The 22349-nt window shown below is 47.4% G+C and overlaps 1 protein-coding gene across 1 annotated transcript; it reads left to right on the top strand.

The window, feature by feature from the left end:
* The first annotated feature begins 150 nt into the window (after positions 1-150).
* LOC128841103 (dual specificity protein phosphatase 26-like) lies at positions 151-10378 on the top strand. Its single transcript, XM_054035816.1, has 3 exons — positions 151-327; positions 7204-7421; positions 9712-10378. Exons 1-3 carry the CDS (start codon positions 179-181, stop codon positions 9921-9923), a joined length of 579 nt encoding a protein of 192 aa, XP_053891791.1. The 5' UTR covers positions 151-178; the 3' UTR covers positions 9924-10378.
* Positions 10379-22349: the final 11971 nt, after the last annotated feature.

The following is a 22349-nucleotide window of genomic DNA, read 5'->3' as shown; positions in this document are numbered from 1 at the left end:
CCAAGTGAATCAGAGGGGCTGAAATAAGGCCTGCCATATTTAAAGAGATCCAGCTGCTTGGAAACATCAAGTGTCAGCAAAGAAGGCATAGTTCAGCAGGAGCTCCACTATCAATTCCTCAGCAACCGTATCTGACCGGGTCTCAGATAAGCTAAATCAATACATAACCAAAGGGTCAATGTCTGAAGACGGTCAGAACCTTCCGAACCATCAGCGTTTCCCATCTGCCACTCCTTCGGTCAAAGAGCTGGAGCATATTTTGGACAGCTGCAGGATGGAATTAAATCATGTGGATGAAGTGTGGCCTAACCTGTATTTAGGTGATATGTAAGTGTTATTTGAAACTGAGCCATTCTTTATGATTGTCAATGTAAGCTGTCTCACTGTTTTATTGGTGATATCTGCAAAACAACTAGTAGTTTTAAAATTGACTTTTAGATTAGAACTGGAGTGTGCACTAAAGAAAGTACTTACCATACCAAAGAATACAGTTAGAAAAGAATTCCCACATGCAATATTTTTCTCTATTATTTTATATAATTATTACAATTATTTTTAATGGATTTTACAAATGCTCCAAACAGTACATTCTCAAGTTGTGCATACAACTGTGACAGAGCTCTCTAAATTTGGTACAGAATATTTCTCATTTCATGAGACATGTTTTGTTTTTCAACAGATTTCCATGAAATGGATATTTTCACATTAAAAAAAATTAACATTCTAAAATTTGTTTTTAGAGCAAACTGATCTTCAGCTGGATTTTCTTGCTCACAAATATAACCATTTTTTTTAAATTAAACTGGACCCATTACTTTTGGTTAATAAGTTTGTGATGAAGCAGAGAAACTGCCTGCCAGCATGGCAGGGATTAAGGACAGCCTTTGGGCCCAGCTAAGCCTGCCGCCAATGCCAGGCCTGGAGGGGGTAGAAAAGGCTCATTTCAGGGCTGACTGGTGACAGGGCCTGTGCAAGGATATTTTGCGCCCTAGGTGAAACTTCCACCTTGCGCCCCCGCCCCCCCCCCCATCGGTTCACTGAGGGGCAAATCCCAATGAGCCTTTATAGACTCCAGAGGTCACCCTGCCCAGGGGCCAGCCATGCCCAGGAACTGCTCCCCAGACCAGGTCCGCCCCTCCCCGCCCCATGAACTCCCCTGGAGGATGCACAGCCGCCCCGTGAGCCCTCCCCTCCCTACCCCACCCCGGCGGCCCCCGCCCCGAGTCCACTCACTGGCTTTGCCGGGCTTGGGCCGCTGCAGCAGCTCGGCAGAGAGGAGCCGCCTTCTGGAGGCACCGGAGAGCCAGAGCGTCCCGCTTGCGACGGCGGTGAGCCCCAGCCATAGAGGAGCCGGCACGGTGCATGGGGGCAGCAGCCCTGCAAAGGCGGCAGTGCAGCTAGCAGGGAGCATCCGCACCCCCTGCCCCTCCTGCCCAGGCTGCGTCCCGGCGTCCCCCCGGGGGCTCCTGCAGGCTGCAGCAGATGCATCCCGGCACCAGCCCCCCCATGTGCCTCCCGGGCATATGAGGTGCTGCCTGGGCGCAGGGCCCTGAGCCTGCTCCGGGAGATGCAGCAACGGCTCACATGCCCGGGAGCTGCAGAACCCAAGTGCAGTGAGGGGGAAGCTGGGGGGTGCGCCTGTCCTGTCTATGACCCGCCCAGCACCCCCGCCCCCCGGTGGATCCTGCAGTGGATGCATGTGGGCGGTGGCCCCCATGCCCACCCGGCTCCTCCCTTGCTGCACTTGGGCTCTGCGGCTCCCGGGAGTGTGAGCCGCCACCGCCGCTGCCCCTCCTGGAGCAGGCTCAGGGCCCCGCGCCCTGGCAGTGGCTCACATGCCCTGGAGCCGCAGAGCCCAAGCATGGCGAGGGTGGAACCAGGGGGCGCACGGGGGCCGGTGCCCGCATGCATCCACTGCAACCTGCAGGAGCCCCTGGGGGGCACAGCGGCTGCTCCCCACTAGCAGCACCACCGCCTTTGCAGGGCTGCTGCCCCCCTGCGCCGCACCGGCTCCTCCATGGCTGGGGCTCGCCACCCCCGCAAGCCGACACTCTGGCTCTCTGGTGCCTCCTGAAGGCGGCTCCTCCCTGCCGAGCCAGAGCACCACTTTTTTAGGATTACCATATTTCAATAATCAAAAGAGAGGATGGGGGGGAAGCCCCACCCCCATCCACTCCCTCCCACTTCACGCCCCACTCAGAACTCCCAACCCCCCCCCCCCCGCTCCTTGTGTCCCCTGACTCCCCGCTCCTGGGACCGCTGCCCCTAACTGCCCCCCAGGACCCCACCCCCTATCTAAGCCTCCCTGCTCCTTGTCCCCTGACTGCCCCCTCCTGAGACCCCCCCACACGAACTGCCCCCCTAGGACCCTACCCACTACCTGTCCCCTAACTGCTCAAACCCTTATCCATACCCTCACCCCCCAGACAGACCCCCGGGACTCCCGCGCCCCATCCAATCACTCCCTGCCCCCTGACAGCCCGCCCCCCCGAACTCCCAACCCATCCAACCCTCCCCCTGCTCCCTGATAGCCCCCCGGGACTCCCCTTACCACCATGCCACTCGAGCCACTGGTTCCACGTGGAGCCAAACCAAACAAGCTGCTGAGCACACAGAGTGCTGGTGACGCGATGCTGAGGCCGGGGGAATAGGGGAGGGGATCTGCCTGCTGGAGGCCAATGGGAGCGGCTAAATCAGGCCCAGGCACCCAATCAGCCACGCCACACTCTGTGTGAGGGGAAGGGAGGGGAGGGAGGAAAAATCCCAGACGCCCCCAACCACTTGGCACCCTAGGCGACCGCCTAGTTCGCTTAGTGGTTGCACCGGCCCTGACTGGTGAAGAGGCAGGAGCTAGCTACAGCCCAACCTGAAAGGAAGGATCACTAGCCTACAGGCCAAGTCAGCCACTATGGAGCATGTTCTGTCTCCCAGCCAAGGGAGATTGCAGAGAAGAGCTAGGAGCCTCCAATAACTTGGTGACTGCACCCCAGAGACATTGTGGGGTTTGGCTTCACCAAACTTACAGCTGCCCCACCTGAAGGAGCGTGGGAACATGGCAGGATGCAGCCCAAGATCCACAAGAAGGTGCCAAGGGAAGCAAGCCATCCCAACAAATAGGACTATATGGGCCATGCCCCAAACTGAAAGGACACTTGTAGGAAGTAGCCTAGGATTGCCAACTTTCTAATCGCACAAACCGAACACCCTAGCCCCACCCCTTCCCCGAGGCCCTGCTCACTACATGCCCTCTCCCTTGGTGGCTCGCTGTCCCCCATCCTCACTTTCACTGGGCTGGGTCAGGGAGTTGAGGTGCAGGAGGGAGTGAGGGCTCCGGGGTGGGGCCAGAAATGAGGGGTTTAGGGTGTGGGCTCTGGGGATGAGGGGTTTGGGGTCCAGGAAGGGGCTCCAGGCTGGGGGGTGGGGCCGAGGGATTCAGAATGTGGGAGGGGGCTGTGGATTGAGGGAGGGGGCTGGGGTGTGGGAGGGGATATGGGATCTGGGCTAGGGGTGCGGGCTCTGCGCTGGGGCCAGGGATGAGGGATTTGGGGTGCAGGAGGGGACTGCAGGTTGAGGCAGGGGATTGGGGTGCAGGAAGGGGTAGGGGCTCTGGGATGGAGGGTTTGGAGTGCAGGAGGGGGCTCTGGGTTTGGAGGGCGCAGGGCTGGGGCAGAGGGTTGGGGTCCAGGGGGGTGAGGGCTCTAGCTAGAGGTGCAGGCTCTGGGGTGGGGCCGGAGATGAGGGGTTTGGAATGTAGGAGGGGGCTCCAGGTTTGGGGGTCTCAGGGCTGGGGCAGGGGCTCGGGATTGGGGCATGGGCTTACCTTGGGCAGCTCCTGGTCAGCAGTGCAGCGGAGCTAAGGCAGGCTACCTGCCTGTCCTGGCTCCGCAGTGCATCCCTGAAGCAGCCAGCAGCAGGTCCAGCTCCTAGGCAGGGGGACCAGGAGGCTCCATGTGCTGCTCTTTCCCAGAGGCACCGCCCCCCCCCCCAGCTCCCATTGGCCACGGTTCACAGCCAAAGGGAGAGCAGAGCCAGTGCTCGGGGTGGGGGCCGTGCACGGAGCCCTGTGGCCCCCCACAGCTAGGAACCGGACCTGCTGGCTGCTTCCGGGGTGCAACGCAGTGCCAGGACAGGTAGGAAATAGCCTGCCTTAGACCCGCAGCACCGCTGTCCGAACTTTTAACAGCCCGGTTGGCAGTGCTGACCAGAGACACTAGGGTCCCTTTTTGACTGGGCATTCCAGAAACCCTAAATTAGCCCAGGGCAGTGGATTTCGATTCCCTCCTTGGAATGCCCCCTGTTCAGGAGTCAACTCACACAGGGCCCTGAGTGGGAGGGTCCAGGACCCCTACCCCCCACAGTCTGAAAGACTGAGGCACCTTGACCAAGGAAACAAAGGGTTGGAAGTTGGGCACACCAATCATTAGGCCCCCTGGACCTACAAGCACCCTGTTACAAAATTATTTTTGGAATATTTTTGCTCTATTTTGGAGCTGTGGTAGCTATCCCATTCTTAGACCTTGACTCAGCAAAGCACTTAAGCACATGCTTAACTTTAGGTATATTCTTAAATACAATTGAAGTCAATAAGATGTATAACTTTAAGCACATTCTTACATGTGCTTTACCGCTTTGCTGAATCAAGGCCTTAAGATAGATGAAATTTTTCTTATAAGCCCAATTTAACCCTTTCCTACAGCTCCCCCAGAAGACTATAACCTTCCTAACACTTTCTATGATGTTTCTCAACTCTTTCCTAACTGCAAAATTTCTTATCTTATTTAAATACACACACCAACTTCTTTGCATTATAGCTTTAAAATAATCAACTATACAATCTGCACTGTTGGCCACAGAAATCCAGAAAAGAAAACATAAGTGTTTACTGCTTAGGAAGTATTTAAGTATGTGCTTTTCATGCTTAGTCCCAATGGGCCTATTCCCATGCTTACTATTTGCTAGATCAAGGCATTTAAATTTCAAAGGTGGATAAATTAGGCCCTAACCAGAAAGCCCTTTGCATGCAGAACTGCCACTGGGGTTGATAAACATTCCATGCTCGGAGGGCTTCCTGATCTGGAATCGTAATAGAGAAGTGTCATTAGGGATGGTACAACTGGGAGAGAAGGATTTCATTCCAGCCCTACAGAGATCACCTGCACAAAGCCCTTTGACATGAATTTTGTGCAGGGTCGCTAGGATTTCACCCTATATTTGCTTCTTTCTGATGCATAAAGAAACATTAATTTTGCCAACTGTGCAAGTCTAGAGCCCTGTTTTTATATCAAACAGGTCCCCCTGCACCATCAACAGGCTTAAATATTTGGACATAATAATCAAGATAATTACCATAAGAGAAGGAAGGAGCTACTAATGATTCTTTAGCCACATTTCCCTGTGATTATATTTGTAAATTGGAAGTTTTAGCAATAATCGAACAGAGCATAAAATAATGAGCAAGCATGTGCTGGGGAAATAAGACCATATGTTTTAAAAATTGAAACAATACTTTATGTTTCAAATTTTGCAAGTGCAAATCATGAGTTCTAATCTGCTTTCCAAACCTGTTGGATTTGAGGCCAGTAATCCTGCAATGGTATAATGGAGGCCTTGTCATGCTGTCAGCATGCCACAATTGGTGGCCATCTTCACTGCATTTTTATTTTAAAATGCATTTATTTTGTTGAAGGGCTTAATAATGTCAGTGGAAATCTGTATTCTTTCAAGAGCATTTTTAAAAAATCCCTGGTTTCCATTCACAGCTGAGAACAGTGTCTGTGTATGCTCCGTAAAGATCCAACAGCAGAAAGGGCTGAGCAGCTGAACAAGGCAGCAGATCTTGAATATCGAAGAAGAACACAGAGTTATTTAAAAATTGAAATTAGTAAAAAGCAAAACTAGAGAGTTTAACTGGAATTTATCAAGAACTGCAGACAGGATTTTCCCCCTCTATTGAAATCAGTGGGACCATTTGCACAAGCACCAACTATTCTCTGGAGTAAGCACCTTAGGAGGGGAAGAGAAAGAAATAGAGGGCTTTGAAGTTAGAGCCCAAGTCCACTGGAGTCAATAGAAGTCTTTCCACTGAGTTCAATAGGCTTTGGATCAGGCCCTTTCTGAGCAAGCCTGTGTCAGTGGAGATTAATTAGCATCTGAACAGTGCCATACGGTACAGTAGTCCGTAGCGCTATCATAGATTTATAGTTTTGATGGCCTGTTTCCTGGGAATTAGCCCTGTATAATCACTCAGGAGGCTGCTTGGCAAGCGGAAATGAAAGAACAATCTAGAATTAAGACTATATTTTGCTAATAAAGCCTTTTTCATCTTGAAAGCTAGCTTCCAAATTTCTTCTCTCATACTGTGCAAACAACCTGAACCTCTCTCCTTTAAAGCAGAATACTAATGGCTGCCTGCTACATGCTGCCGTTCATCACAGAGGATCCTAAGTGCTCAACAAACTGACTATTACATTGATGTACATGCATCACCCATAGTGAAATGCAGTGCCCTTTGGGGTGGAAGGCTGAAGGCCTTGAACAGTGCAGAGGAATGCTGCACAACAGTTCAGGGCAAAACATGAAGAATGCCTTCCACAAATGAATCTAGCTGCTGAATTTTAAGCAGGCAGAATATAATTAACCATTGGAATTTAGCCAGGTTCCATGGGCTAACACTCCTAGTCCTGCAAAAATGCATTAGGAAATTATTACAGATCGAGGCAAAATGGCTGCAGACTAAACTAAAAGCTTGACTATGTCCTTTCAATCTGAACCCATTCGTGAAGTGAACCTCCTTGTCAAGTGCTCAGGGCCAACAAAACCCCTTGACTTCAGTGGGAATGAAGGCAGCTTTGCATCTCTCAGGATTGGGCTTTTAATTCTCATTAAAACTCATAGGAACTTACACACAAAGAGAGAGAGAGAGAGAGAGAGGAGATTATTTTCGTAGACATGAAATCTCTTTTCATATTTACATGCAATTGCATATTTTCTATGTGCAGCTCCTATGTAATCATCAGATTAGAAATCACAACTTTCTGTCTCATGCTTGGTGTTATGCCATGCAAACAACAGATCTCCAAGTGTAACAGGTCCTGAACTGTTCATTGACATTCAGTCTCAATAAGAGGCATCAGGGACTTGACCACATCAAACTCTTTCATATAATACTTTTCCTTGTGACCTTTTATACCTAATTCTTGGTAGCTTGATTGCACATGACAAAGAAGAACTGAGGAAACTTGGCATCACCCATGTACTGAATGCGGCACATTCCACATGGGAAAGTAAAGGAGATCAAGCCTTCTATGGCCAGGAAATCCATTATTGTGGAATAGCTGCAGAAGATTCAACTGATTTTAACCTGCGTGAGCATTTCTACCCTGCCTCAGAGTACATTAATAACGCACTGAGTGCTCTGAACGGTAAGTGCCTCTCTTGATAATACTCTGTGCTTATGTAGTACTTTTATCCCAGGATCATCAGCTGCCATACAAACATTACCCAACACCACTGGGAGACAGACTACCAAAGCACACTCACCTGTGGAGCGCCTCCAAGTGGCGGAGTGTGGTATCACAGTCCTTTTCTTGGCCCCTGCAGGCCAGCCTTGCTGTGTCTTCAATGGCTTGGCCCTCTGGCCAAGTCACAAAGTCTGAATGAACCCCTTCCAGGGTATTAAAGAGTCCAATAAATAAATGGTGTATTTTGCCCTCACTAGGGTCTTCAGCCTGGCTCTGGACCCTTTAAATTCAGCCCTTTGTTCAGGCTCCCAAATAAGCTCCATCCCTTTCTTGGGGTTTACATCACTTTACCTGTAGCCAGTAGGGGAACCCGTGCCTGCCCATTACTCTGGGTTTCCAGCCCAGGAACCCAGTAAAGAGCCACCACGTATTGCTCAATCCAATTAGTTGCCACTTGTTCCCTGGGCCTCTTCCTAACTGTATCCTTGAGCTTCACCTTTAGCTCAGGGTTAAGGTTCTTGTGTCCTCTCTCCCCTGGAAACCCAGCTATACACAATGCAGCCAGAACCAAAAACTCTGGTTATCCTTCAACCTCCTTTGGCCAGAGGGGCGCACCTTTCCTCATCCCTCTGGTCCCAGCCAGGAACTGGTCTACTACAGACCTGCAGCTCCTTTCATCTGGGCCAGCAGGACCCTGATGGGCTGTCTCCCTTTAGAGATGGGAGGAAAATGTGACACCAAGAGGTTAAATAGCACACACAAAGTTACACAGCAAGTCAGTGGCAAAGCTAGGCATCTAGGCTCCACATGGGCCCTCTTGTAATCACTAGACCAGCTTCCCTTTTTTTGAACAAGGAAAAAGGCCTACGGAGGATGATGTTGTAGTTTAGAGAGTGGTTAATATATAACAGCTGGGATATGATGGCACCAGTGTTCTGCGTTGATTCATCAGAAAGCAAATGCACATGAATCACTCCTTCTCTGGCTACAAAACAGCGAAGAGCAGATGTTGCAATAAGGTGATGTTGTGATACCAGCTATCACAGAGAGATGTGTCAATGAGCCATTGACAAGGTCCAGGGTCATGCTGTTTCCTTCTGTTATAAATCCATCAGGACACAGGCCAACATTACCAGTAATTACTGTTCACTTATGGAATGGATCACTGTACTATTTAGAGGGCTAGATTCACCCCAGCTAACATCAACTGCACCTCCAAGAGCCAATGGTGGAGCTGTACTTCAGAGCAGATTCATCCCAAAGGAGAAAGCAGACAGTGTTTCCCCTCCCCCCCCTCCGCCCCCCCTGTGACCTTCCTCAAAAGGATCCACCAGGGAAGGCAGTTGTAGATTCTGACAGAGGCTTCAGTAGGGATGTGCTGAATAAACACACCTCCCTGCAACCCTAGACACACCCAATTCTCCAACCACCACAAGCTTAGTTTTGGGCTATGATAGCTCCTTTTAGGCCTGTTAATGGAAGGTAGGTTGGGGCTACTTTCTGCCAGCACTGCCTCCTCTGCCCTCTGAGAAGATTTTCTGCCTCAGGGGCCATGCTCTGTAGAAGATGATGTGAATCAGGAGGGAATCTACCTCAGAGATACCTAATATCTCATGGACTCTGAAGTCTGACCCCCTCTATTTAGTAGGAGTCCTCTTGCATGCTGCGAGATTGCACTAGCTATGGTGAAACACAATAGGCACTGGCTCTGTAAGGCCAGTATAAGAACCTGTGTGACCCAGTTGCATCTTGAGTGCCATACTTTTTTTTAAAACACCCATGAGAGGCACCATATGGTGAGCACTGACCTCTAGTTATCCACAGGAAATGTTTGGCACAGGCAGCAGCAGTAGCACTACAAGCTTCTCCCACAATACCCCTACAGTATTCCTCAGTGCCTTTATGGAGGGAATGCTTCTGGATTTGAAAGCATTGACGATGCTTTCAATGAGTACTTGGCTTCTCTGCCAAGACTGCCAACAATGCCACATAATAGCGCTGCATTTTGAGCAGGAGATACTTATCCAGAATTAACTTGCCTGAGACCCGCAACCTATTTCATATACTGGAGGATGAATAACGATCACATTAGAATGGTTTTTGGTCATTGACCCGGGATGTATTCAAAGCAGTGTCCAAGAGGTGAAAACTAGGGTAGTCCATGATCAACGTGCTGAGCGGCCCAAGACCCATTGTGACACTTCTGAGCAGACTGGAGCAGCACAATTCATCTTTGTTTTTCTTTTTTCAGGAAAGATCTTAGTTCACTGTGTTGTTGGTAAAAGCAGATCCGCCACCTTGGTGCTGGCTTACCTTATGATCTACCATCACTTCTCACTGACTGATGCTGTCCAATGTGTCATCCAGCACCGAGCCATTTCACCAAACCGAGGGTTCCTGAAACAGCTACACGACCTAGATGTTGAATTGCGAGACAGGACAAACCTGTGTGAGCTCTTATAATATGGGGGGAAGAAAAAAGATCAATAGTGACTACAAAATATGAAGTGCCACACAGTGTTAAAGGAAGTAAAAAGATTAAATGAATCTGAACCAAAATTCTAGTACCAAGCCTACCCCTCTCCAAAATTTTATGATGGGGGATCTCATAATCTGAACTTGGATCTGGCTCTGAATTTCACATCTTATCTCCCCTCTCCCTCAAACTGGCTTAACTCTAACCTTGATCTGAATAATACTGATCTTTGGGATAATTGTCACCTATTGAGTCTCCATTTGTATCTGCTGCTCTTCTGGGATTGATCCCATATTTCGCAGTAATCCTGGCTGAAGAGAACCTGCAACAACCCTAATTCTTGGTCAGGTGCAGTTTGCTTTAGCTGATATTAGAGATGGGTGGCTCTCCTCTCATGGAGTTTGAGGATGTGCCACTTTGTGTGTGTGTGTGTGTGTGTGTGTGTGTGTGTGTGTGTGTGTGTGTGTGTGTGTGTGTGTGTGTGTGTGTGTGTGTGTGAATATTTGGTTTTTTTACAATTTAAACCCATGGCTTCCCCATTTCCCCCCCCCCTCCATTTCCCACCCCTGCTCCCCCAAAGGAACAGTCAATTCAAAAAAAAAGGGGGGGGGAATGAATTTCTCCGTAAATGACAGCATTTATGCTCTATATTAAGGAGAGAAAAATCTATCAAATGCTAGGCTGGCCTGAGTGGATGCCTTGCAAGCTACAAGTGCACTGTACTTACATCTTTTACAAATCAGAGACTCTCTCCTCCCCTTTTTTTTTTTTTTTTTTACCCTTGTGCTGTATTTTCTTAGTACTCTGTCCATTGTCTGTTCCATTTTCCCCTAGGGATATTTTTCCTCGCTCCCATTTTCCACTCCTTTTCCAGCCTCTCCTTCACATTTGAACCAAATCTTGCAAACTCACAGGGTTCTCATGGATTTGAAATGTCAAACAACTTGACTCATCCCTGGTTAATGTGGGCCTGGAACAACCCTCCATGAACTCACCTGGGGGTATTTCCATGGGTAGTTCTTTTGCTGGCAGTGTTTCTGCTTTGGCACTGCCCCAACACCTTATAGAAGCCCCTTCATTGTGACTTCATGGAGTGTTAGGGGTGGAGCTGGGGAGTGGCCACATGCTCCTTGGCACCATCCACAGCAGCCTGCCCAGATTTCTGCATTAAATTGTATTCACTTTCTCTGTCTCCTTTCTGTGCCTGCTGCTCAGCAGCTGCAGGGAGACTCTGCCAGTACCAGTGCTGTGATGTCACAGAAAACCACACAAGGATTCAGAGGTGGAAGGGAGTCTCTTTCCCATGAATCACTAGGATCTATGAGGTTGGGATGACTCCCCCACACCCTATTAGGCACAACTGACAGAAAACTCTGCAAGTGGAACCTTAGGGAATTTACTCTCTTCTCTTGTGGACTTCTCCCTGGAAGAGGCTGGTTGGCCCACATATAGCCTGGAGCTCACACCTTCTGATTGTACATCAAATCCTGAGATTGCTGCAGTCTGCATTGTGCAACTACTCTAGCCCTGTGTCTGGTTCTTGGTTTGTTGGATATATTTGGTTACGAAGGGTGTTCTTGTTTTTCAAAGAACCTGACATTCTTGTGTAATTCTGCATTGTGTGTGTTTTAATACCCTCATAGAGCAACTAAGTAGAGTTGTTAGGCGTGCTATGGAAAATATATACAGTGTCACTTTAATGCGGAAATTTCATTTATTTGGAACGTGTATACAGTTACACTGTGCTTTGGAAAGCTTTGCTTTTGACCGTTTTATCTGAGTGACTCACTTTTTCTTTTTTTTCCGTTCAGCAAATATCAAGTTTCTTAAAAAAAAAAAACCAGGTGAAAGGGCCTCTATTCTCATTTGATGAGGATCAGGGCAGTGTCAGCCTTGCTGCAAATACATCTCGTTATTGCAGGAGAATTTCTCAGATGCAGAAAACAATGTTTAAAACAAAGATCTGGGGGTTACTGGTTCCTGACATTTATCAATGCTTCTTTGAAGAATGACCTGACAGCTGCGTACAGCAAAACCTGCTTTCCTCTCTGCCCCGTAATCAGTTTTCAAACTCCTGCTTTAATTCACATAAAACTGAAGTGAATTGATGAGTCAGTTACACATCTAGGCTTTCAGATGGGTTATATTTCCCATCCACTGCAAGCCGTGACAGCCATGCAAACCAACTACAGATTCACCAGCAATGATGACACTACTGCCCAGATGCCAATTGCTCCCCAGCCAATCCCACTCCATGCAGCTGTCCTTCCCAGTCGGTAGCCTCCCCTCTATAATAAAAATAGCTATTCATGTCATTATGTTAAAAAACAAACACCAAAAAAGCAAGCATTGGTTGCTGCCTGTGGGAGTCTATATCTTCCAAGGAGTGTTCTCCCTGGCCCCAACCCTTTTGCTCCCCAAACCCTCCTTGTCACTGTCAGCCAGGGCTGGCTCCAGGCACCAGCTGAGCAAGCTGGTGCTTGGGGCGGCAGACTGTTCGAGGTGGCATTCTGCCCAATCCTAGGGCAGCACAGCCGTTTTATTTTTTTTGTTTTGTTGTTGTTGTTGTTCTTGTTCCGCTCCGGCTGCCCTGTAGGGGGCGGCGGCGCGGAGAACCAGAGCACCCTGCAGGGCAGTACTCTTCCTTCCCTCCCCACCGACCGGAGCGGAGCCCTCGCGGCAGGAGGCGGCGCAGCGGGAGGGGCCACGTGGCAGCGCCCCTGCTGTAGCCCTGGCCGCCCCCTTCTCTCTCTCTCTCCCGCCCACTCCCTCCCGCCCCCCGCCCCCCCGCCAGTCCCCCTGCACCCGCGCTCCAGCCGCGCCGCAATTTTTTTTTGGTTTTTTTTGCTTTGCCATTCTGGCCGCCCCGTTTTTTTTCTTTGTTTGTTTTTGCTTGGGGCGGCCAAGAAGCCAGAGCCGGCCCTGGTGTCAGCTGTCCTGCTGTTCTATCTCATAAGACATAAGCCCCTTAAGACAGAGATTTCTTCTTTTTGTTTTCACCTATAAAGCACCAGACACACCGATGGTTCTATATAAACAAATTATAATCCTCAGACCTTCCATTGATCCCAGCCCTTTTACCACCGCATCTCAACTTCCTTGACCATTTTTGCCTTGTGATCCCATATTTTGTGGAACTGCCTTGGCTAAGAGGCACCACAAAAATACATCATTGTGACAGTCAGAGTCCCGACACCCTAAGGGAAGGGCAGAACCCAAAAGAGCAAACGATTGAATCTCACAGTGTTATTGTGTATAAAAATATTTCAAGTAAGGTCTTTTACCAAAGCTTGTAACATTCAGAACTTGGTCATTATGAGCCATACGGACTGTGATTATGAATTTAAGTATTTGTTAGATATGAAATGGTGATCATAATCTGTGGTGCAACATTCATCTCCACCTCACAACAGGGAGTGGGCAGGCAGGCAGGGATGGTCTGCCTCCCCAACCAGACAAGACTAGCTCCAAGCACCTAGCATTGTACAATCCAGGAGCAGACAAATGGTAGGCCGTTAGGGTTAATAGGAAAACACGGAGACATCCTGGCTAGAATTTCCCCACCCTAAATAACCATGAGTCACCATGCCAGGAGAGGAAGGGAAAAAAGACAGGGAGGGTGGAGGAGGGGGTGGAAGCCCTTAAACTTTATCTGAAATTTTTATCCAGAAACTGAGATGCAGGAAGCTATCCATGAAATTCCCTCTAAGACCAGTGGCATGCCAGGAAACTCTTCAGAGGCAATAGGTAGCATATTGGAAAGGGGGATTTGTCTAATGTAGAGGCATAAAGCCTGAAGTTGTGTATTTATGTTTATTTTCTGTGTAACTTGTGTGTTTGCTTTTCTTTCAGACTTCAGCTTTGAATCTGTGATATTTCTCTTAAATAAACCTTTTCTTTGTTTTTACCTCAAGCAGGCCTCTGGTGTGCAGACTGTGTGGGCCAAAGGGAACTGATCACTCTGGGGCTCGTTTCATGCCTTTAGGGGTGATGAACCAAAGGGAAAAAGTCAGAGTGTCTGATAGTTAACTTGGGGTAGATGAGACTCGGGGCCAGAAAAGCTGTTGGGGTCACCCTGCAAAGAGTAACCAGGCTGGTGGAAGCCAGGGTGAGACCTTTAGACTCGTGGTCTGGCTAGTGGTGTCAGGGCTCTAAGACACTGCAGCATAGCACGAAGGCACCCAAGATGAGAGGGCAGGCAGTGACAGAACCTTACTGGTTTGGGTGATCCCCAAAACACCACAACCAGGCGTTCTGAAGAAATGGCACCTAGTTTAGAGAGCATGATGCCACTCCAACAGCAGCAGAGGCAGAGTGCAGCTGTGGGGAGGAACTGTGGATGGGAAAAGCAGGTGAGTTGGTGGGGGAGACAGAGGAAAGGACCAGGTGAGGATGAAGGGCCAGTTGCCTTTTGAAGAAGAGCCAAATATCTATCTATAAGGATGGAAGGAGAGGAGGGTGGGGGGTAAAGGGCATTTTTAAACATTTAATTAGGGGTGGGATACAGAGCCATTGTCCTCACTGGTGCTATTTCAAGGTAGTAGTGATCAATGGTGAGCCAAGGTGGTAGTAACCAGAGACTGTTAGCAACCAATGGCTGTGTGATAGCCTATGGAAAATAAGGTGGTAGGCTCCAGTTCTTACTGGGCAAATTCCATATTACTGAAACCACCACCAGTGCTAGAGCTTAAATTTTCACTCTTATTGGTGTTCCCAACTGAGAGGCCAAAGACCCCACAATCTGTGGAGACTGAACTCCCCTCTCGCCCCAGAAGAAAATAACTGAGAAGCATCAGCCGGGCGACCTGAGGAAGAATGCACTGCCATTGCCCATGCTGTAGTTGTTCTGCAGGGAAACAAAGAACTTCAGTCTCCAGAACTGCCAATTTTGCATCATTCGTCTGAACTAAATTCAGAACAAAAAGTAGCTTGTATTAGATAAACAGGGAGAAATGTAATTGGTTTCCTGAACAAAACCAAACCTTAAAATATATTCTGACTCAGCTCAGTTAAACGGGAGTCTGGTTTGGGTCTTTCTCCAACCACTTGCCCATCCTCACTTCTCAACATGCATGAGCTACGCCTGCAAGTTAAGGACTGAGGCCCCAGGTCAGTTGTCCCTGTCAGCCCAGCACTTAAACATTGACTTCAGTGAGAAATGGGCACCTGCTCCACCAAGTTAGGTACCTGCTCCAGGGCTTGGACAGATCATGCTGAACTGCTCTGCTGCATAGGGGCCTGAGAACGAAAGCTGAATTGGGGACCGCAGAACGAGTAAAAACCAAGTGTAACAATCACAAAATACGATGTCCCTACAGATCATGGCTGGCAGGTTAAAGCAGAGTTAGTTGTCCAGCTCCCGTGACGTTCAATAGGAATTAGGCATTGGCCCTTTTGAAAATCTCATCCAACACTTTACAGTTGAATAGCTACTGAGCATCCTACTTAGAATTGCCATACATTCTTCTTCTTTTTATCCCAGAGGTTCACCATTTCAGCCCCAAATTCTCTCTTGAGTATATTGACACAAGTAGCATGGGACCCAGCAGTGCAAGAAAATCTGAGGTCTGAGGAGATTAATTTGCATTTTTTGAAAGGAAACAAACACCACACAAAGCAAGACTGGCACTCCACCCAGCTCCGCTACTTACCCAGCAGAAAGGCATCTCTCATTTCCCTTGTCAGCCCCTTGCACAGAGACAGAGAACTGCACTGATAAAGAAAATACAAATGATGCCCCAAATTCATAGGATCGTCTACATTCCCCATTCTCCCTCCCCACCCCCTGACCTCACAGTTCCCATCTTGGAACTGGCATGGGAAAAATGTAGTCGCCGACCCAGATTTGTAAAGGTATTTATGTGTTGCTTGGCTCAGCGGTGCGACATCTAACTGACATAGGAGCCTACATCTAATTTTCAAAAGGGATTTAGGCACAAGGCATCTATCTCCCATTGACTGTTGAGGGAATTTAGACTCCCAAGTGACACCAAGCACGGCAACACCTAGACACCTATAAAAATCTAGGCCATCATGGCTAGGTGGGGCAAGTGGGCTACCAAGCTGTTCTTCTACCTCTGCCGACTTAAACTGAAATCCTGGAAGACCAATGTTGGAATAGCAGGAAGGAGTTATAGGTCAGGATTGTAGTACCTTAGCAGAGCTATATCTAGCAGCACCCATCTGCATTGTGTGTACCTCTATACAGATGGAAACTGGCTAAAGTATGAATTTAAACTCATGGGTCAAATTCATTCCTGCTGTCAACCCAACAAAACCAATGGAGTTACCCAGGGATGAATCAGGCCCAGTGTATCCAAATTGCTCCGTTATTCAAGGACAGCGTGGCCTCAGAGACACACATAGTTGGCAACCTGTCACAAATTAAAATAGAATAAGAACTGCAAGCAATGCATGACCCGTGGCTCACAGATCGGCCCCAAACAAGACGCAATATCCAGGTGTCTGGTGGAAAAGCAACTTCACAGGACTGGTCTAACCAAGAGATTATTGTAATCCATCAACTTTGGCAAGTACCAGTTTTCCATATGTATTACAGCTACTGCAGACTGCCTGCTGGGAGCAGCTTGGGCAGGCGTATGCATGCTTGTTATCGGCAGTGTGAATATCTCTGCCTTGTGTCACTGTGGCACAAAGCAGCTGGACCATTTCAAAATCATTTAAAAAGCACTATAAAATTAGGACTCCGGTGCGGTTGTTTTATGACTTGCATGAGCAGCCATTACCTGGAGAGAAATTATCTTCTTTATTTCCAAGGCTAAAGGTTCTTTTAGCATTCATCAAATGCAAAGTGCACCCCTGATAACACAATGGGCTGTTTTTATCTACTGCAGCCTCTTTCCCTTCTGCATAATTTCACATTTGAGATCTCAGCACTTCACACGTAACTCATTTCATTGTGTCTGAGATTGTTTTCACCAGCTGGACTTGTATAGTTACAAGAGAGATTTACTTATGCCCTGAAACATATTCTTTCAAAAATTCTTGCTTCTTTAATCCTTAGAAAAACAACTCTGAGTACTCTTGTTATCCATCCTTCCTGGAAGCCTGTCAAACGCTTGGCTTCAGTGATCCGCAAAGCCATGTCATTATTCTCCTTCAAATCCTACCATAAACCTCTCCTTTGCCAGGCTACACAAAAACCTGACACTGGTTAGGCTGTTAATGTGCTCAGACCACCGCACCACGTGGACCAATATTGTCTCAGTGCGTCTTTGTATTCCCTTATGGATCTGTCTGTATCCATCTGTTGTCTTATATTTAGATTGTAAGCTCTTCAGAGCAGGGCCTGTCTTTCTGATCTGTATTTGTACAGCACCTAGCAGATTGGGGTCATTGTCCAGGGTGCAGGCTCCTATGATTATGATAATACAAATAATATCTGGTAGCAATCAATTCCCCAGGCTAGTTAAGCAGTGTGGGTGGGTGTGGGATGGGGTTCAAAAGCATGAATAGTAGTTAGGTGCCAAATCTCCATAGATTCCCATTTGTGCCTTTGAAAATCTTCCCGTTTGGAAAAACTATTCCTTTGATCAATTTTAAAATTGATATCTTTCTTTTTAATTGACTGTCCCCTTGTTCCTAATATGAAAATGAGTGAATAAAAGTTTTGCATCTACCTTCTCTATACTACTATATAATATTTATATATAGTGATATCAAAGAGGTACAAGAAAATGAGAAAGGTAGAAAATGAGTTGTCTGGTTGCTAAAAAAAAGGGTGTTAAATTATGGCCTGCTATACTTAAAGTTAGGAAGCATGGTCTTTATGCGATTATAGTCTAACTGGGAACATGTTATAGTGAAGATACCAAAGAAAGGAACTCTCAGTGATTGTAATAACTGGTGTGGTACCACACTTTTATCTGTGCCAAGCAAAGTATTGTGTAAGATCATAGTCCGGCATATATCAGAGGCAGTTGATAGCGTTCTCAGAAAAGAGCAAGCTGGTTTTCAGAAAGGGTGTGGATGCACAGACCAGATCTTCACTCTACGAAACATAATAGAACAGTGCTTAGAATGGCAACAGGAACGCTACATAAATTTCATAGACTTTGAGAAGCTTTTGATAGCATTCCCAGGTCCAGCCTATGGCGCATTCTGCGGGCATATGGAATTCCTTTCCGTTTAATCAACATTATCAAAAGCTTCTATTTCAATTTTACATGCAGTGTTGATCACAGTGAGCTCAGTTTTGAAGTCAAAACAGGAGTACGTCGGGGTGTGTTGTGTGCAATCCTCTTCAACATTGCCATCGACTGGGTAATGCAGCGTACAACAGAAGACATGCCAAGAGGCATTAAATGGACACTCTTCTCAGCCCTTGAAGACCTGGACTTCGCAGATGATGTCATTCTCCTATCACATACCCAACACCAAATACAAGAAAAAACAACTCGACTCAACGCATTCAGCCAGCAAATCGGATTGAAAATCAACTGCAATAAGACAGATATCATGACCTTTAATATTGCCTCACCATCACCAGTACGGATAGAGGATTATGTTCTCATCAATGTAGAAACATTCACATACTTGGTAGCACCATCAGCCCGGATGGTGGAACAAGCCAGGACATCTGGAACAAAATCAATAAAGTCAGGAACACCTTCAGGAGCATAAATACAGTCTGGAAATCATCAAAATACAACACCAAAACCAAACTCAAGATTTATAGGAGCTGCATACTTTCAATATTACATTATAGTGCAGAATGCTGGGGAATGAGAAAGTATGACATGTCCAAACAGTCTTCATTCCATACAACCTGCCTCAGAAAAATCCTCTGTATCTTTAGGCCCAGAACAATCTCAAACCAAAATCTATTGACACAGTGCAGCCAAGAGGATCTGAGCATCATCATTGCCAGGAGGCGTTGGAGATGGGTCGGTCATGTGCTTCAGATGGAAACTGATTCCATCACCAGAGTAGCAATAAGATGGATACTTGAAGGCAAGTGAAAACAAGGCCGCCCGAAAACAACATGGCAAAGAGCTGTGGATGCCGAGCTGAAAAACCTGGGGCACAGCTGGGGAACCATTGAAAGACTTGCCAGAAACTGACAGGAGTGGAGGAGCTTCGTCACTCCCCTAAACGCCAGAGGTGTAATAGGAACATGATGATGGTGATGATGATGATGATGTGAACATGTAGCCTGTCCTGAAACTCACAGCTACAAATGTGATGAGTGGTTGGGGGATGGAGTGGTCTTTCATGTCCATCTTGGAGCTCAGAAACACTTTCCATTTCTCCCCCTGCACCCTTAGATATATTTATCTTGCTTAGGGCACCAATCACCATAGTATCTAGAAATGAAATACAGATTAATACCTTGACTATAACTCTCTATATACCCATCCTTCTGCTCAGCCACTTACATTTTGGAGCTTGTCTAGATGAACACAGTGCACAGCTGGCTAGTGCGGGGTAGATTTACACCTCAGATTGTTGTGAAGTAAGGGTCCATGTTGACCCTGCTGGTGTGCACTAGAAGTTCCCTAATGTGCTTTAATCTACTCCTGTTTTAAAGCGGCAGCAGGGTCCATGTGAACACTTAGTGCACAGCAGGCTAGTTTGAAGTAGACTTATGCCCCAGCTTGCTATGCACCAAATTTTCATATAGACAAACCCTTGATTTTTTTTTTCCAGAGGAGGCAAACTCTACTCCTCTGCCAAATGGTGCCAATGGTTTGATCACCAGGAGTACTCTGTATCTGCCTATCTATAGTTAGTAGATAAGCTGCCCCCAGATAACAATCCAGAATATGCAACACAGAATATGTCTACACTGCAAATGAAGGTGTGATTATAGCATGGGTAGACTTTATTCTACATCACACGCATGATCACAACAGCAGTGTAGACGTGGTAGCACAGGCTTTATTGTGGGCTAACGATCCTGCAGTATTTTGGTGCTGCTGCTGCCACCAAAGAGAGACCAAAGAACGTAACTAAGTAGAACCAGCACTGAACTCCCTGCTTTTGGAGTGGATTTGCCCTTCTGGATTGGAGCCACTGGTCTTTCTATTCAGTCCACTGGCACTGGTCACTTGCAAGGGTGTCAGAGGAAGGGAACAGGGAGAATATATACCCAGCTCAATCTCTGATCCAGCAATGCACTTAGGTATGTACTTAAGTTTTAGCATGTGAGCATTACCATTAAAGCCAATGGGACTAATCATATAATTAAAGTTAAGCATGTGCTTAAGTACTCTGCTGGATCCAATTCTAATTGTGCAGAGCTGTGCATGAAGGATGAGCGGGTTAATTCTGAATCCACAAAAGTGAACCAATATGCTCCCTTAATGGGAGGCTGAGACTGAACAGGGAAGCTGTAAAATGTGGACTACAGTAGTAAGGGCAATAACCATACAAGATTAGACCCATCCCCACAAGACAAACTTAGCTCCTGCTGCTGAACACAAAGGGTGTCAGATATAGTGTGTACTCCTGCTTGATGAGTCATTAGCAAAATATGACACAAGCTTATAAAATGCTATCGGACCTTGGGCGGGGCAGGTGGTAGATTCATTCAACAGAAAGAAAGCACAATGGCACGCAGAAACGCTCTTTTCTTCTTGCTTCTCCCTGTTTGATTCTGGTGTGAGGTTGTCCTTCACCTTCTTGCTACCACTCTGAAATGAATCACGAAAAGACCCAGAGTAATTAATTTGCTGCAAGCCTGAAAAGTGTACACTGGTAGTTGAGTGCGTGAGTTATACACTTCAATGGCAGCTATTCTGGAACTACCTATTCACAAGAGCTCTACAGACCTTTAGTTACTAGAGATGGGACAGAGGTTGGAAGTTCCAATCCTGGTATGAAATTCCCCAATGTTCAGGCACATTTCAATCTAGGGGTCGGTTCAGCTGGTTTTAGAGGGGCCAGCTGAAAAGCTTGGAACTAGAGCTGAACTCTGTCAGAGTTCAGGGCGTGTAGAGGGTGGGATTTGGGTGTAGGCCCATCTCTGGCTCTTTCTTTATGTGCCCTTTACTGGCTCATAGTAATTTTTAAAAATTCAGCGCTGAAGACAGCTATAGATTTTAATTCACACATTCCCGACTCTGACTAGAAGAAAAAAAAATCCAAACCCCAAATCCTTTTCAAACCCCTAGTGACAAGCTAACTATATGTGGGGTCACCTGCAAAACTGCAGCAATTAGGGCAGCAACTCAACCAAAAGCTTGATATAAGCACATGCTCAACTTGAAGCTTGTAAGTATTCCCCTGACTTCCATGAGACCTTTCATGTACTTGGAGTTAAGCACAAGTTCGATTCCTTGGCTGAATCAGGGCCTATAAGTGCTTCCTGCAGAACCTGTTCACTTCTCTTTTTCCTTGTGTGGTCGCACAGTGACACCTAATGGTGGAGGTGGTGAATCTCTAGCACTTATTACCACCTGCCTTATATAGACAGACATGCAAGCTGAGGAAGACCCCTATATTTTACACTTAGTCTTGCTGCCTCCTGCATTCATGGCATCATGTGATAAGTCAGACTGACTACTTGTGCACCAAAAGTTTACACCTAAACTCTCTGTCTAGGTTTCCAGACCATGGTAAATAGGATTCCCGTGGTGGCATCTGGACATGGGGCTACATGGACAAAAGAAACACTGATCCTGGTACCAACACCACACAGAACAATGTTTTCCTGTCACTGCCCTATTTCCGACAGGAGGAAATGCAGCTATTCATTCTTGCATCCACAGTGTCCCTTTGAAACTGATTTCAGCCTGTCAACCCTCTGAGGCAAACAGGCCTCAGCCTTGCCCATTAGCAGCTATCACTCGGCCTTTCTGATGAGCTAGCAACATAATAGCTAATTAGTGACACCCCACCTCACTGGGTGTAATGGGGCTTAATTAGAAACTGACCCCAATGAGTCAGGCTGCACACCTGGGGGGCGACTGATTAATTGCCTTCTGGCATACGAGGCAGAGCTAGGACTTAAATAGAGCTGGGAACTCAGTAGATGGGGGAAGATCCTGGGCATGGCTACACTTGCAGATGTAGAGCACTGTGAGTTAAACTCGCCTTCGGAGAGCACAGTAGGGAAAGCGCTGCAGTCTGTCCACACTGACAGCTGCTTGCGCACTAGAGTGGCCACATTTGCGGCACTTGCAGCAGCATTGGGAACGGTGCATTATGGGCAGCTATCCCAGCATGCAAGTGACTGCAATGTGTTTTTCAAATGGGTGGGGGTGGAGTGTGACAGGGAGTGTGTTGTGTGTATGTGGGGGAGAGAAAGAGTGGGGTTTTGGGGGGCTGAGGGAGAGCATGTCAGCATGCTGTCTTGTAAGTTCAGACAGCAGCAGACCCCCTTCCCCCCCGCTGCCCCCCGCGTCTCTCTCTCTCACACACAGCATTCCACACTAATGGCTTGCAAGCCG

This window comes from Malaclemys terrapin, chromosome 7, assembly GCF_027887155.1.
Source record: "Malaclemys terrapin pileata isolate rMalTer1 chromosome 7, rMalTer1.hap1, whole genome shotgun sequence".
NCBI lineage: Eukaryota > Metazoa > Chordata > Testudines > Emydidae > Malaclemys > Malaclemys terrapin.
Note: the sequence above shows the minus strand (reverse complement) of the source record. Positions and strands in the feature narration are given on the sequence as shown.